The 15,910-nt window shown below is 35.8% G+C and overlaps 1 protein-coding gene across 10 annotated transcripts in view; it reads left to right on the top strand.

Moving 5' to 3' along the window:
• Positions 1–12,602, top strand: part of usp9 (ubiquitin specific peptidase 9) — a 263,780-nt gene extending 251,178 nt beyond the window's left edge. For 7 of the 10 annotated variants that reach the window (XM_069889325.1, XM_069889328.1, XM_069889329.1 and 4 more), the window contains 5 exons: positions 2,662–2,750; positions 6,420–6,576; positions 8,571–8,783; positions 9,066–9,161; positions 10,817–12,602. In XM_069889325.1, the coding sequence (XP_069745426.1) occupies positions 2,662–2,750; positions 6,420–6,576; positions 8,571–8,783; positions 9,066–9,161; positions 10,817–10,954 (693 nt within the window). In that variant the 3' untranslated portion in view covers positions 10,955–12,602. The remainder of the gene's footprint in view (positions 1–2,661; positions 2,751–6,419; positions 6,577–8,570; positions 8,784–9,065; positions 9,162–10,816) is intronic. The other 3 variants (XM_069889327.1, XM_069889332.1, XM_069889330.1) reach the window with 1 other exon arrangement.
• The last annotated feature ends 3,308 nt before the right edge of the window (positions 12,603–15,910 follow it).

Genomic DNA, 15,910 nt, shown 5'->3' with positions numbered 1-15,910 from the left:
CCGCACCGGTTGACCATGTTTCTTATGAAGCCTAAAACACCAGAACAGGAAAGAAAGTTTTTGTAGACAAGACCTAATTAAGATTAGAAGATCTAAGATGGATTTATCATGTGCAAGTACATGAAATGTATTAGCAAGGTTGATGTGCTCCAGGTGCGTATAATTAGCAGTAATACATCAAGGCAATAAGGGAAATGGTCTTCAACTACACTTTACTAAACGGTATGGATTAAAAAATTGACAGGAGCATTTTGATCTACTTGCTATAGTCTTATCACTGTTATGCATCAAGATTGTTTTCTGAAATCTGGCTGTAAAAATGCACTTGTATGAGGTGTCTATGTTGTGCAAATGTTAAAATTATGCTCTCATTGGACGTCCTCTTGCATCATTTTGCTGTGATCACTAACCAAAGCACATTTACTTGTGACAGAGTAGAGTCCTTTACTAACCACTTGCAAAATATTTGGATTGTATTTGGAAAGTAACAGTACTTACAATTATCACAGTGTTGGCTGTTTAAAATCTTCAAAAATTTCCTTTTGTTATATTAATTTTTCAGAAGAATTTCATCTGTTCCTCTATTAGCCTGAGAAGTTATAATGTGCTAGAGTAAAATGTATATTTCAGGAATATGCACAAATTTAATTTCATAAAATTTGGCTTTATTGATTAGAGAGGTAATATTTATACCAGAAGTATGATTGGTTTATGGCAATGTTGTGGAGTAGTCTTAGGTGGCTCTGCATGTTGTATAATTACTTGAAGGATAATTCTGAACAACGTCTTCTTGCAAATATCATTAATTTCCTACACTTTTGAACAAATAGTTATGTTTTGATTTTGCTATTTTTCTAAATCCTCATCTTCATTGAAAGTGATAACTGGCTGTGGAAAATGCTTTGCCCACATCACTAATTTTGAAACACTAAACAGCAATTTTGGTAATGTGTACAATTTTTCTTCCAGCCGATCAGCCAAGTTTGATCCTGCAAAAGAAAACATCCACTGTTAATCCATACTTTACAGTAGTTCTCTTTGGATAACATTGGGAGCAGAAACCTTCAGTTATTTTCCTTTCTCCAATCCCATAAACTCTAATTCTGTTTTACTGTTTTCAATAATTGCTAGATTTGAATTGAAATTTGGCAGCTGTTTGGGCTATTGGTCAAATTTATTTTTATTTCCTTTTTTCTTTACTAGAAGAATTTGGTTGTGTTATTTTTACGATTTGGTGGATCATAAATTAAAAACTGATAAGCTTTTCAACCATTTTGTGGAAACTCCCATTTTGCAGTTTCAGATTAGAGGAACAATCCCAGCAGATTGAAATGTAAAAATTGTAAAGATAGAAAGGAGGGAGAGAGAAATTGTGAATTATTAAATAGTTAAACAGCTATCAATTATCATGAAAATAATGCATACTGTTAGGATAGATAGAGTCACAGGGCACTTAAAATAATTTAATTGGGTTGAGATAAGACTTTTTAGAATGAATGACTTTAACAAGAAAAATGTTTTTTAAGAATGTGATTTGCAGGTAGATACAGGATAAATAGTGATTTTTTTTTCCCAAGGGACCTGCTGAAATATCACACAGAGCTCTCCTGAATAAAACAGTAGCATCTTGGGTTGAGGGTATTTTATATCAGTGATTTCATTAACTGCTTGCCAACATTGTCAGAATAAACATTTTTCTGTTCAACTGAGTGAAGAGAAAGGAAATACACTGTCGTAAAAATGCAGGGGAGCAGATAATATTTTAAAAAATGACAAAATGATGTGACATTTGGAAATTATTTGCATTTTCCTTTTGAGATGGGGAAAACTCAACCAAAAAATGATCTAGCTGTACCAAACAAGAAAAGCTAAAATGGTATTAGATCAAAGGGGAAAAAAATCAAATGTCAGCGAAAAGAGGAGTATGTCTTAAATTTAGCAATTTGGCACCAGGAACTAAATAGGGGAATTTGGGATATAAATTGGAAAAGTTAAGTCACCACCTTTTTAAAAGAAATATTGAAAACTGTTGGATTGCAGAGGACATGCATGATTGAAGATTAAAATATAGTTTCAGCAAGAAATTAGACATGCAGCACTGTAACAGGCCCATCCAGCCTTACGAGTCCGTGCCACCCAATTTACTCCCTATTAACCTACGTCCTGCTATGTTTTTGAAGGGCGAGGAAAGCAAATTTTTTTTTTTATATTGCAAGAAATGTTTTAGAGCATTTTAATGAAACCACATTGGGAGCACTCTTGAGATGTTGGTCTAGAAGGCTATTCTTGATTCTTTAGATTAATTCCTGTGAAGAAAGGACTCCTTGGTAATTTGAATAAGATTGATCTAAGCTCAGTGGTGTGCAGAAGAATGAAAAGGTGACCTTGTTAAAGCTTTTGAGAAACTAGATGTATCACAAAGTTGATCCAGATGGGCTGTTTTCTCCTTTGCTTCAGGAGAGAAATAAGTGTGTGTTGTTACCTCCTTTTGAGAAATAAAAATATCTTATTATTAAATAATGCTGCATTTTATACAGAACTTAATAGTTCGAAAAAGTTTTTATATCAAACTAAGACTTTAAATTGATGGTCAGACTTCAGGTAGATGCAATCACTTTATTTATGACTATTCCAGATTTGATGTTTAACTTTTTTTCCTAGGTGGCATATTCCTATACCTATGAACTTAGGCCCTACTTAGATCTTCTGTTGCAAATCTTGCTTATAGAAGACTCGTGGCAAACTCACAGGTGAGTTTCACTGAATGTACAATGAGTCATGAACATTTGGAGCAAACTGTCTTAAAATAGTATTCCAAAACATATTATGCTACTTTACAGTTGTATATGAGTATGTAACGTCTGAATGAAGTTGATTTGCATCTCCCTTCAGTAATTCCCTTAGTTAAAGACATGATGTTGCCATGGAAAAGAGTTAATCAATTCACATTGAGCGATGTCTGACTAAAATATGCTTTTACTTGAACCTCATTTAGTTTTTGGTCATTATATCTAAATCCTGTTTTTAATTCACTCAAAGTTCATACACTTGGATCAGTGCAGGATAAATAATGAGAAAAAAAATCCAGCTAGTTTTGTTTTATCTCCTGATGATTAATGATCGTTAAAGTGCATCTACTATTGTTCAATCCAGGCTCTGCGAATTTATTACAATCCAGTGGTGCCAGATCAACAATCTTGCTCTCAATATCACCAAGACCAAGGAACTGATAGTTACTTTTAGGAAGAGGAGGGCAATGGACTACACACCTCTTATTGATGGGATGGAGGTAGAGAGGGTTAGAATCTTCAAGATTCTGGGAGTCTGTGCTTCATAAGATCTCTCCTGGAGCTAGCATATCCTGGGTACTGTGAAGAAATTCAAGAACGCCTCCTTTCTAAGAAGTAAAAGGAGATTTAGCATGTTGCCAAATACTCAATCAAACTTCTACAGTGGAAAGTATACTGAGAGGTTTCATCATAGTTTGATTTTGGAATTCAATTGCTCAGGAACACAGAAAGCTCCAGAAAGTAATAAACACAGCCATCTCCATCACAACTTCCCATCCATTGAATGCATGTATGTGAGGAGCTGCCTCAAGAAAACAGCCAACATCACAAAGGACCCCATCACCCTGGTCACAATCTCTTCTCACTGCTACTTTCAGGCAGAAGGTACAGAAAGAAGCCTGAAGGCCATCACCTCTAGGTTCAAGAACAGTTATCAGGCTCTTGAACTTCCCCCAAATCAGGGAATGCTGCAATACCAAAAAGACTGTCTGCACTATTGCTGTTACTTATTTTTGTACGAGGATAACTGAATATTTATTATTTCTATTTTTCAGATTGAGGTTATTGACATGAACAGGTGTCACCAAATTTGTTTTGTTGCAGCATTGCAGGTGCAAAAATTGCTATAAATTACATTTTTATCAATAAAATAAATTAATTGGAGCAAAAGAAGAGAGAAAGTGAGTTGCATCTTTATCCATTCAGAAATCTGATGGAGGAGGGAAAGAAGCTGTTTTTGTGTCATGGGTGTTCTCTTCAGGCTCCTTTAGGGAAAAAAACTTGCAGTAAAAATAAAAAGGAATGCATAATCACAAGAATCACAAAGAAACTGATTGAGATTCGCATTAGAAGCTGTGAAAAAAATTTATTTAAAAAAAAAACCCAAAAATTGGGAAAGTTTAAATTTGAGCCACTTGTGGAACATCTTATATTTTCATAAGGCTCCTTAAATGAGTCCCTGATTGAGTTAGTTGTTGAGGAATCTGATAGTGGAAAGGTAGCAACTGTTTCTGAACCTGATGGTGCAAGTCTTGTGTGACCTATTTCCTGATAGCAGCAGCGAGAACAGAACATGTGCAGAGTGGTGTGGATCATTGATGATTTCTGCTGTTCCCTGCAGATATTCTTGATGGTGGGAAGGGCTTTGCCTGATGATGTCCATTTTAAAAATATGGATAACAGATATAAACAGATTCTCTAAATGGAAATATAATCATGGCATTCTTCCTAACGTGTTTTGTGTAACGGAGTCCAGAGGACCCCAAAACCAGCAGCAATAAATATGCACCATAACACAGAGTTACTTAAAAGTCATTTTTAATTATAATTGAATTAAACTTTAACTTATTACTATCAACTTACTTAACCTACCTAACTTACTTAATCCCCCCCTCTAATTCTAAGCCCAGTTGTGTGTAATGTCTATTTAAGATTAGAAAAGTTCTTTGGATCACAGTCCAATCTCACTGGTTGCAGATAATTCTTGCACTGTGCACAGAAGTTAGCATTAACAAAGTTCACCAGACTTTGTTTACCACTTAGGAAGGTTCTTGCTGGTTTTCAGAGAGAGATTCCTTTTCCAGGACATCCGCAACTGATTCCTTCTCAATCAGTCTTGCTGATGAAACTTGCCCCCTTCAGGGTTCTCCAGATGATCCTCTTTCTTTCAGACCGCCAGTCTTCTCTTTTGACCAGGCAGCCTTCCAAAGTTTGCCAGCTTGTCCCTCTGGAACTGATTTCTGTGTCTCTCCTCTCTGAGAGCAAATCTGTTCTCCCTGTGCCTGCAAATATCACATGCTCCCCCAGGCCAGCTGGATTCTGCAACTTGGTTGCTCTTTCTGGAAAAAGCACTCTGCAAAAGTCCTGCAAAAATTCTGTGTATTAAAGCGTGTGTGTGCAAGCTGCTCCATCAATTTCTCCCAAACCACCTCTAAATATTCTGTCACAAATTGACCAATATTACTGTTACAGTTGTTCATTACTATATTGTGCTTGTTAATTGTTATCAGTATGTTTTAATTGTTATCAGTATGTTATATCATTAAAATAGGCTTCTAGTTAAGTTTTTTCATTAGTCAGGTTCTTGGTAATTCATTATTAGTGTGCTATTAGCAGAAGTGCTAATTAATGGGAATTTATTTCAATGGGAAAATGTGTATGAAACCTTGCTCTTAAGTCAGTTGTTCTCCACCATTTTCTTTCCACTCACGTACCACTTTAAGAAATCCCTATGCCATCAGTGCTCTGGAAAGGAAAGGGTGAGAATCACTGCTCTAGACTTAATTGTTACTGAAATATTTTGCTTGAGAAAAATTATCATTGGACCATTTCCTTTGGAGTTATGAAACGGTGCACATAACGAGTCAATTAGGTAAAATTAAAACACTGGTTTTCAAACTTTTCTTTCCACTCACATACCACCTTAAGCAATCCCTTACTCATCACAGAGCACCTTTGAAATAGGGAATACTTAAAATGGTATGTGAGTGGAAAGAAAAAGGTTGAGAACCACTGCTCTTAATGTTCTTTTACATTACCAATATGGTGTTCCTGCAGCATATTTTCACATGGATTGTCCTTATCCACTTAACTTTAAAAGTGTTGATTATGCCATGGATTTGTAAGAATTTGTTAATAGACTATTATATAAAAATTTGTGTAAAGAACATATGGTTGGATCATGTCAAGCATCCTTAATCTAAATCACCTACCCTCTGTAATTCTAAACTTGAGTTTCCTGTGGTCTATCATTTAAAATCCTTTCATTCCCACATAGATATATCTGTCTTCAGCCTCATCCATTGTCATCTGGTTCCATTGTTTCCATCTCTTTAGATATTCATACTTATTTTTCTCTCTAACTTTTCTTTCCCTCAATCCCCTACCTAGTGATCTCTGCCTCTACTTGTCTCTGCCTCTTACACCTTCTGTTTTATCATCTCTGAGCTTCTTCCCCAGCTTCTTTCACCAAAAGTAATTTTACCCTTTTACATAGTTTTGAGAGTCTCAACCAAAAATATTGATAATTTCTACCTGTCTGACCTGCTGAGTTCTTCCAGCAAATACTTTTTAAATCTTGAACCTCTTCTCTGACAGAAATTTGATTTGCATTTTTTTTTCCCCTCACAGGATTCATAATGCTCTAAAGGGAATTCCTGATGACAGAGATGGACTTTTTGACACCATCCAGCGCTCTAAAAACCATTATCAGAAAAGAGCCTATCAATGTATTAAATGCATGGTTGCACTCTTCAGCTCCTGTCCTGTGGCCTACCAGATTCTCCAGGTAAATCTGTTTTCTAAATAAGGTTCTAACTGCACGATATGAGCTATCTGTAGAATTTTGGTCAGTCTTAATCTTGCTAATAATGTCCCTTCCATCCTGTAGCCCAGGAATAAAATCATATTCTTGTTTATAGGAAAAATGCTGGTAATTGAATAGCTTGTAAGAAGAAATACTGTAGTAATTTGAAGTAAAAATATTCTTTTTTCTGGAGGGGTTTCATCTGTGTTATGAAAGTGGAAAAATTTCTCTCTTTTAAATTTGTATATCTTCCCTTGTTTCCTCTTCTCAAAAGTAAACAGTTCCAGCATTAGGATCTATCCTTATAATTGTCGTCCCTTTTTCAATGAACCATTTTTCTTAATCTCTTCCTTTCTAATATCTTGCATCCTTCCTATACAGGGGCACATGCATTGAACGCAGCACTTGTGAGTTTATACTCTATCACTCCACTGATAAACCCAGAATTGTCTACAACATTCTCAATCTGTTATACTGTTTTCAAAACTTAGCACCCATAAACCCTGGTTCCCCTTCTCCTTCACTTAAAACTTTACAATTTAACTTAACAAACCTTGCTACAAGTGACTATATGAAGTTCAATCATACTGGAGAATATTGCTTGAACTTTTCATGATACAAGAATTGCATGGGGTGTTTCAAAGAACAAAAATCCTAATTTTTAAAATAAAATTCAATTTTTTTTTTACTGATTGTGGGGAGTATTAATGAATTACATTGAAAAGCATGTGACTGTTAAGCCAACCAGACTTGAGATCCTCCTCTAAACTAATTCTTGCTGGAAAGTACAAAATACTTGGGAAATAAATTTTAATTAAATTATTCTGTTTTTATCATAGCTACTTCTGCACAAATAACTGCATCCCCATAATCCTGTTGATAACTTTTTTTAAGTATACATTGCAACATGTCTATTCCTTCTCAATATCTTTATAAAGGCATTAACCCGAAGCTTCTATAACAATGGCAGTACTCCATTCCACAAATTCATTATGGGTGCTATGGTTAATATAGCGGTCAATGCAATGCTATTACAGAGCCTGGGTTCAAATCAGGTGGTGTCTGTAAGGAGTTTGCGAGTTCATCCCATGTTAGCAAGGGTTACATTAAATTTTTTTTTAAAGTAATTTATATTGTTCCACTTTGGAGAACTAACGCAACTAACCCTGACACTATCTTCTGTATATGTTTTTAGTTTGAATATTTTATTTTAATTTTTATAGACCTGTAAAAATTCAGACTATATAATTTTTTAACATTCATGTAACATACCGTCTATTTATTCTCCCCACTTTCGTACAACTGAAAGTACAGTCAATTAAATTACATTATTACAATTAAATTAAGATGGAAGTGGAAAAAAAACTCAATACTATATTGACACTATCTTTGCCAGTGTTTCAATATTGCACAAGGAAATTTAGAAGATCATGATAGGCATTATCCCACATCCTTCCTGAAGCAAGTAAAAGGCTGGCATCAGATCATTTATTTTAATAGTACATACATAACAAAGAATTATCTTAAATTTTAATTTCGTCTTTGTAGTCTCAAGAGTAGCTTCATCACCTTCTGTGTTTAAAAAGTTAAGTTTATGCAGTGTCTCAAAGGGCTATTAACAGGTTAAGTGAGGGGACAAAGTGAAGTTTTTTATTCCAGTGAGGAGAAGACGAGCTAAATACTCTTGAAATGTTAAGAAATTGAGGATGATGTAGGATTAGATCAGTTAGTCATATTTTTTATGAATGTGGAGCAGATTGGAGAGGTGGTCAAGCCACTTTATCTTACTCCCTTATTGTCAAGCAAGCCTTGCATCATATATTTCATCACATTTACAGAAATAAAAAGTTTTACATCATTACTTTGACAACCTTAGAAAATGAAAAGATGCTCAACAATGAAGTCCTTTTGAATTGACAGTAACCATTGTAGATGGAAACTGTTTAAACATGGAATTTACTGAAATGCTTCTGCAGAGTAATGGAGACTTGAAACGAAAATGGACGTGGGCAGTGGAGTGGCTTGGTGATGAGCTGGAACGGAGGCCATATGCTGCAAATCCTCAGTACACCTACAACAATTGGTCACCACCAGTACAAAGTAATGAAACCTCAAATGGTTACTTTCTTGAGAGATCACACAGTGCCAGGATGACTCTTGCAAAAGCATGTGAGCTGTGTCCTGAAGAGGTATGGCATTAAACATTGTAGGATCTTTTCATCTTGCTGCTTTATATTTTCAGACTGTAAAAGTAAGCCTGCCTTACAATTTGCCTGTTTAACCCCACCCTCCTTCAGTTGGAGGATTTGTGCAATCCTTTATTCCATGACCCTGATGGCTTATTCATCATTCTACACTTTTAAAATGTGCTTTTCTTTTTCTCTCCATCTACATTTATTTTTTGCTGGGCCTGTAAATGTGTGATGTCAAGTTTGCTTCTTACTTTCAAAGTCAACGTGTTGATGTTGCAGGAGCCAGATGATCAAGATGCACCAGATGATCATGATTCATCCCCACCAGAAGATGCTCCTTTATACCCACATTCACCAAACTCTCAGTATCAACAGGTAAATGTTCTATGTTTTGCTTCCCTATTTGTTATATTTTGCTACTGAACTTGCCAAGAAAACAGTAATTGGTCAGCAGTCCATGGGTCTGCTGAAAGAAGGCTGTTTTGGCATATAAAGCAATGACATATTTGTATGGCACTTTCTTATTCTAATTGTACTTGAAGGTTTTAGAGTTGTAGAGAGATAGATGCAGCAGAGAAAAAGCCCTCTCACACACTAATTCTGTGTTGACCATCAAGCACAGCTGCTGCCTGGACAAAGAAATGAAACCTCAAATAGTTCCTCCCTTGAGCAATCTCCATCCAAGGATGTGCATGAATCTTATCCTCACCCATGTTATTTCCCAACACATTCTCATCAATTATAGTACAACTCCAATTATCTGAAATGGTTGGGACTGGGCCTATTTCGGATAAATGTTTTTTTCGGAGAATTGGTCATTTTTTAAAAAATAACCCATTAGCAACAACAAATTGCTTGTAACAGTGTTGAAACAACAACAAACAACAAGGTAAGGCTTTTTAAGCATTGAAATAATTATGAATTATCACTTAAAAAAATAATGCTGCCATCACAGACACTTCCCCACCAAGATCCTTGTTCATCCCAGGAGCCCGAGAGTCCCAATCCTGCCAGGGAGCTTGAGGTCCGTGCTGCCACCAGGAGCCCAATGTCCACGCTGCCACCGCTGGGAGCCCAAGGTCCGCTGCTGCTGCGAACGGAAGCCCGACATTCCCAGTCAGTTCAGCTCCGAAAAAATTTGATTAACTGAGGATTTCAGAGAATCTGATTTTGGATAGTCAGAGTTGTCCTGCACTTTCCATTCACGTTGCCCCTAAAAAGATTCTACCACTTATCTGCACAGTTTACAATGGCTGCTTTACCTTCTACATGTGCGTCATTATATGAGAGGAAGTCAGAGGACCTGCAGGAAATCCACATGGTCAAATGGAGAAGTTGCAAACTCATTTGGACAGTGCTGGAGATCAGTTTTGAAACTGGGTCTCTGCTTTTGTGATGCAGCAACTTTACTGGCTGCACTACATATGATGACAGTAGCCTAAAGTTATTACTTCAATGACTTAGAGTTCTTAAATTCCCAGTTTCTTCGAGATGTGCAGTCGTTCTCCAGTACCATTCTTGGATGGCACGTCATCCAGATAAAACCATCTTGAAAAAAATCTTACATTCCGATAATGCAGTGAAGCCTCAGTCTAGATTGTGTTCAAACCTCAAAACTTTGGGAGCAATCCTCGTCCAAGTAATTTATCTTATTCTTTTGATTGATTTACCCAAATGTTTGTTTCCATGAGATAGAGTAGGCAATGTGCCTTGTATTTCAAGAATTTAATTCATTTGCTGTTATTGTGTTTAAATACAGCAAGTATAGTTCAAATTTATTCAAGCTCTCTATTTCCATTTCCATTTCCCTTATTACCAGTGAGGTGGTGATTTGCTGCTGTTTCCCTTTTCCCAACTGTCCAGCAAAGACTGCCTGCCACCTTTTCAATTGATGTGTAAATTTAAATACATCCTGTATCATTGCGGTACTCTTATCTAACTGCAATTAAACATAATCTGTGTTTTACTTTGTAAATTTGGACGGAGTTGTATGCCTTAATTTTGTTCTGCTTCTATTTTTTTTTTATTAGCAGAATAACCATGTGCATGGTCAGCCATACACAGGTCCAGTGGCACATCATATGAACAACCCTCAACGAACTGGTCAACGAGCACAAGAAAATTGGGAAGGCAGTGAAGACATTCCTGCATCGCAGACAAAGGATTAACACATTCAATTCTCCAATGTACCTGATAAAGACACTGGCTCAAGCACATGCCCAGGCCTTACAGTTTACTTCTCTGGGTTCGTCTACACCAGTGAAACAAATACCTTTTTAAAAAAAATACTGTCCGACCTGGAGTGGGAAGAGTCTATTCACTGTCTGCCCTGCAGAGCAATGCTGTTGACATATAACCTGCCTGCAGTGGAAAAGTGTATAGTGTTTTGTAATAAATGGCCTGATGCTAATGTATAAATGGCAAGGTGTATATAGTATATTAATGTTTGACTGTTAAATCCTCAGCAATGCAGATTTGCTTGAGGAGTGTTGCAGACCTACAAAACACACAAATCTAATCTTTGCTTTAACAGCTGTACTCAGTTTTGAGGGTAATCTGCCCAATGGCAGAGTGGATCAGATTATTTTCAAAATACATGGCCATGTCAACCAGACAGGAAAAAAACATGTGAACTCATGCCACCGGAGTTGCTTTTACTTTGGGTTATTTGATGGTGACTTTTTAACATTTGGTCATTTGGTTGATGTGGGACAATGGTGATGTATTGTTGCTCTGGAACTCATTTTCATTGCCTTTTTTCATTCTGATCTCAGTTGAATCATTTTGGAGCTCTAGTTATGCTGTAACATTTAGCATGGCTTCACATCAGATTAGTGTAGCCAATGAAAGATGATCCTAATGACAGCAGTTTTTTTAAACCCCTGAGCAAAAAAAAATGCTCTGCTCAGAGCTTTTTTTTTCTGTTACACCTTGATGGTTCAGTTGGAGAAAAATGCGAGTATAAGTGGCTTTCAATTGCACATATATTCAGATCTAATATTTGGCAGTCTTTGGGTGGGAAAAAGGATAATTAGTTTTGAATTATAGGAATTTAAAGGAAAAAATATATGCAACAATTGCTATGCCAGGATGCCTGGAGCACAATAGACAGTCCATGGTGCGCTTGTTTTATTTCCTTGGTAGAGCTTAGATTAACTTCTAAACTTCCCTCCTACTGCAAACCAGTAAAGTAGAATTAAATCAAGATGTACATGACAGCCACTGTAGGGACAGCTCGCTAATTGCAGTCACAATTCTACTTGATAGCAGGAAATTGTCTTAGCTCCTTGCCCATCCTGTCATCCTAATTCAGATATAAGCAGGGTTGTAATTTTAAGGAAGAACTGCTGGTTAGTCATGATTCTTGCAAGATTCTCACTCAATTCCAAAAGTAGCCTTTTGTTTATGGATTTTGAGGAAATAATCAGTAAATACTGTATTTAAAAAAAAATCGGTAACTTGAATGTGTATTTTTTTGGAATTTGTCTCAAACCAAATACCCCTGCAAAACAGATTCAACCCATCCTATTATATTTAAATATTTTGCAGTTTTATTTTATAGAAATTATTTTGCTGAATTCAAGAAAAGAACATGAATTAAAAGGAACATTTTGTCCTGTGTTCTTATTTAAAAAAAAATTGACTGTGCAGAGTTCCATGCCAATGTGGTTGGCTTTGGATTTGGCCATGACATTGAATTCTGAAACTACAGTCGCACTGTGACCTTTCACTTGGTATTTTTTTGTGCACAGAGATATACTTACAACTAAACTCCCCCTAGCAACAATAAAGAAATTGAATTATTGACACAGTGAACATTTTGTCTGTCATTTCATTTGTTTGTAAGTTTGATTTTCCAAGCAGGTGGAAACCTGGAGAATCAAATTGCAGTGAATTGAGCATTTTTTAGTATGGTCAAAGAAGTCTGCTCTTCAACACTAATAAATAGTTCCTAAAATTTCTAAGCAAACCAAAACAAAATGCAGGGATTAAAGTTGACATCAAAGAATGGTACAATATGGTTGTCATGTTTACATATGGGTGAATTTATAAGGATGAAATCAGGTATAGAAGGATACAACGGAGAGAGATACAGGGAGCATGTTTCCAATTGTGGGGGAAAGCAAAGCTAGAGGATATCAATGTGAAGTAGTCTACGAAAAATCCAATTGCAAATTGAGAAATTACCCCTAACCAGAAAGTAATGAAAAATGTAAATTGCTACTATTGGGGGTGGTTGAGGTGAATTAAGAGGTACATTTAAAATGCATTCCAGTTATGGCCAGACAAGTATATAAGAGGAAACAAAAGAGGATTATGCTATAAGATTTCTATCAGGAAAGGCGAGTGGAGAGTTGATTAAATGTCATCGTGAACTGGTTGAGCTGAATGATCTGTTTCTCTGCCCTGTCCCTTGTCTAAAAATTGTAGGAGGATTAATATGACTATTGCAGTAGTTGAAATGTTAAGCTCCTGAATGTAATTGTTTACAATTTCATTTAATTCTGTTTGTGGTGAAGAACTTTTATTTTTTTCCCTCTCCTGTCTTTATACATTATGTATGCGATAGCTGATATATTGTCAGTGTCACTATTCTTTGTATAACCCTACACTTGCAAACAATAGATCTGAGCTTAGTATTGTTTAATATTTTCATGTGCATTTTAACAAGGATAACTGAGGAGATGATCAGCAGTACTTTGATTTTATCCTATCTCCTTCATTGCTGACCCAAGGACTTGCTGTCACTGTTATTAGTTGGCATTGAATGTAACTTTGCTTGATACCATTATGTGGTCCATTTTGCTCAACTATGAACACCTCTAGATTAACAAGGTAAGGAATGGTTATTTTCCCAGTGATTCTTGGGAAAATGCATGAAGAGAAGTTGATGTGCTGCTATGGTACCCTGTCATTACTGTCTTGAATAATGGCACCGGAAGGCACAGAATAACTATGGAACTTAGTTTGAAGGTAAGTTTATTTTTCTCATGCAATTTTTAGATATTAGGTTGTATAACAATTTAACTGCTATTGTTTTCTTTGCCCCAGTTAATGAAAGCAAGCCTCCTTAACCACCTTATCTACATGTGCTGCCACCTTGTACATCAAGATCCCTCTGTTCTGAATATTCCCGCAGCTCATTGCATAAATACATAATTTATTGTGTATGTCCAAGCTTTAGTCATCCTCTCAAAGTGCATCAATTTATAAACTTAACAGAATTAAATTTTATCTACCATTGTTCTGCTCAATTTCCAAGTATAACACTGTATGTACTTCAGTGAGAAGCTTGAATTTTGATTTAGTTACTGGTTTTTCAGGTAAATCAAAACTAAACAGATGTCTTAAAATTGAATTATCTTGGGAATTGTTTGTTGGCCATTAAAAGGGAAAACTGGCAATTTTACTCATATCTTAAAAAGTGCAGTGAAGAATAATCAGTAGATGAAGTAAAATATGAAAGGAGACCACCTGAACAGTTAGCTAACTTTGTAGATTGTGAACTTCGTAGATTTGAAAGAAAGTTAATGATACAATTGGCTTGTGAAAGGAAATTATTGAAATCCATCTGGATTGCAGTGAAATCAGCAGAATGCCTTGGGCTGGATGAATCATGAAGCATTTTAAAGTCCACAATGGGAGAACTGGTCTCTGCCTTCTCTACCTCGAGTGGCAAAGTCTATCATATTTGAACTATAAAATTCTGTACAGATGGATCACCTTGGAGTCAAAGAAATCATGTACAAGAGACATTTTTGTTTGATGTTACTAAGTGGCTTTGTGCTTCAAAGAATAGTATATTTAATCCTTGGTTAATGGTTAAAACTTTCCATTTGTTACATACATTCAAAATGTTCATGGCCTCTTCCACTTCATCTGCACTTTCAACTCAGTTACCTTTCATTCATTTGAAATTGTCATGTGGTCTTTTTCCTATAGTTTGTTGCTTTGTGAAGTAATTTTTCTTTTCTATTTGGTTTTCATGACCATTTCTTTTATTTTGCCTCCCTTGTCTACAACTCTTTTATGCTTCTAGTAATTAGTAAGGGATTGCTTAAGGTGGTGTGTGAGTGGAAAGAAAAAGTTTGAAAGCCACTATTTTAATTGTACCTGATTGACTCGTTATGTGCATGGCTTCATAACTCCAAAGGAAATGGGCCAATGACAATTTTTCTCAAGCAAAATAATTCAGTAACAATTCGGTCTAGAGCAGTGGTTCTCAACCTTCCCTTCCCACTCACATACCACCTTAAGCAATCCCTTACTAATCACAGAGCATCGATGGTATAGAGATTACTTAAGAGGTATGGGAGTGGAACGAAAAAGGTTGAGAACCACTTCATTAACCAGATCTAAACTGTCATTTAACTAATAGGGAATCAGATGGTTTCCTGACTACTCTTTGAGATTACTTATTGAGTATTGGAAATCCACATTCAGCAACCCAAGGCTTTCCAAATTTTTGTGTTGGCTCAATTAGATGTTAAAAAGTTAATATGCAATATTTAGCATACTGATTTCTCAGCTACGATGATACTAATACTTAACACAATCAGCTATTACATGTAAAACAAACATTTTTTAGACACTGATGATTTAACAGAATGTTCCAATAGCTGTTAGAGAGAGGTAGTCCTTTTTGGAGAGTGGAAAATTAGTATTAAATCTTTGACAGTGCATCTTTATTACTTTGGCCGTTTTAAATCCAAAAGAATTGTACCCCTTGTTGGATTGATCAGGTGACCCAAATGCCATATTTCTGCGAGTTTGCATTAATTAAACATTCAGTGTTAAATTGTAACCTGAACTTAAAAAATAGAAACTGGAGTTAGACCTTAGAGCCTTGCAATTTATTAAGATCATGGCTTTTGTGCATAATCCACCCATATCACTTAATGTGCTTTTAAGGGAAGATTTGCAATATGTGTTCTTTTAATAATATTTTTATTGAATTTTATAAAAATAAACAAAGCAGATACAGAAAATTTGGAGAGTACACATGTCAAAAATTAAAGAACACAACAAAATTGTTAAACTTAAAGAGCACATCCATGTTATAAAAGCACATCTTTGTAATTTTATCCCAAAAAGCCCACACCTCTTTAACCTTGTCTATAAAC

Source organism: Narcine bancroftii, chromosome 7 (assembly GCF_036971445.1).
Source record: "Narcine bancroftii isolate sNarBan1 chromosome 7, sNarBan1.hap1, whole genome shotgun sequence".
NCBI classification, from domain to species: domain Eukaryota; kingdom Metazoa; phylum Chordata; class Chondrichthyes; order Torpediniformes; family Narcinidae; genus Narcine; species Narcine bancroftii.
The sequence above is the reverse complement of the archived record's forward strand: the minus strand, read 5'-3'. Positions and strand labels throughout refer to the sequence as shown.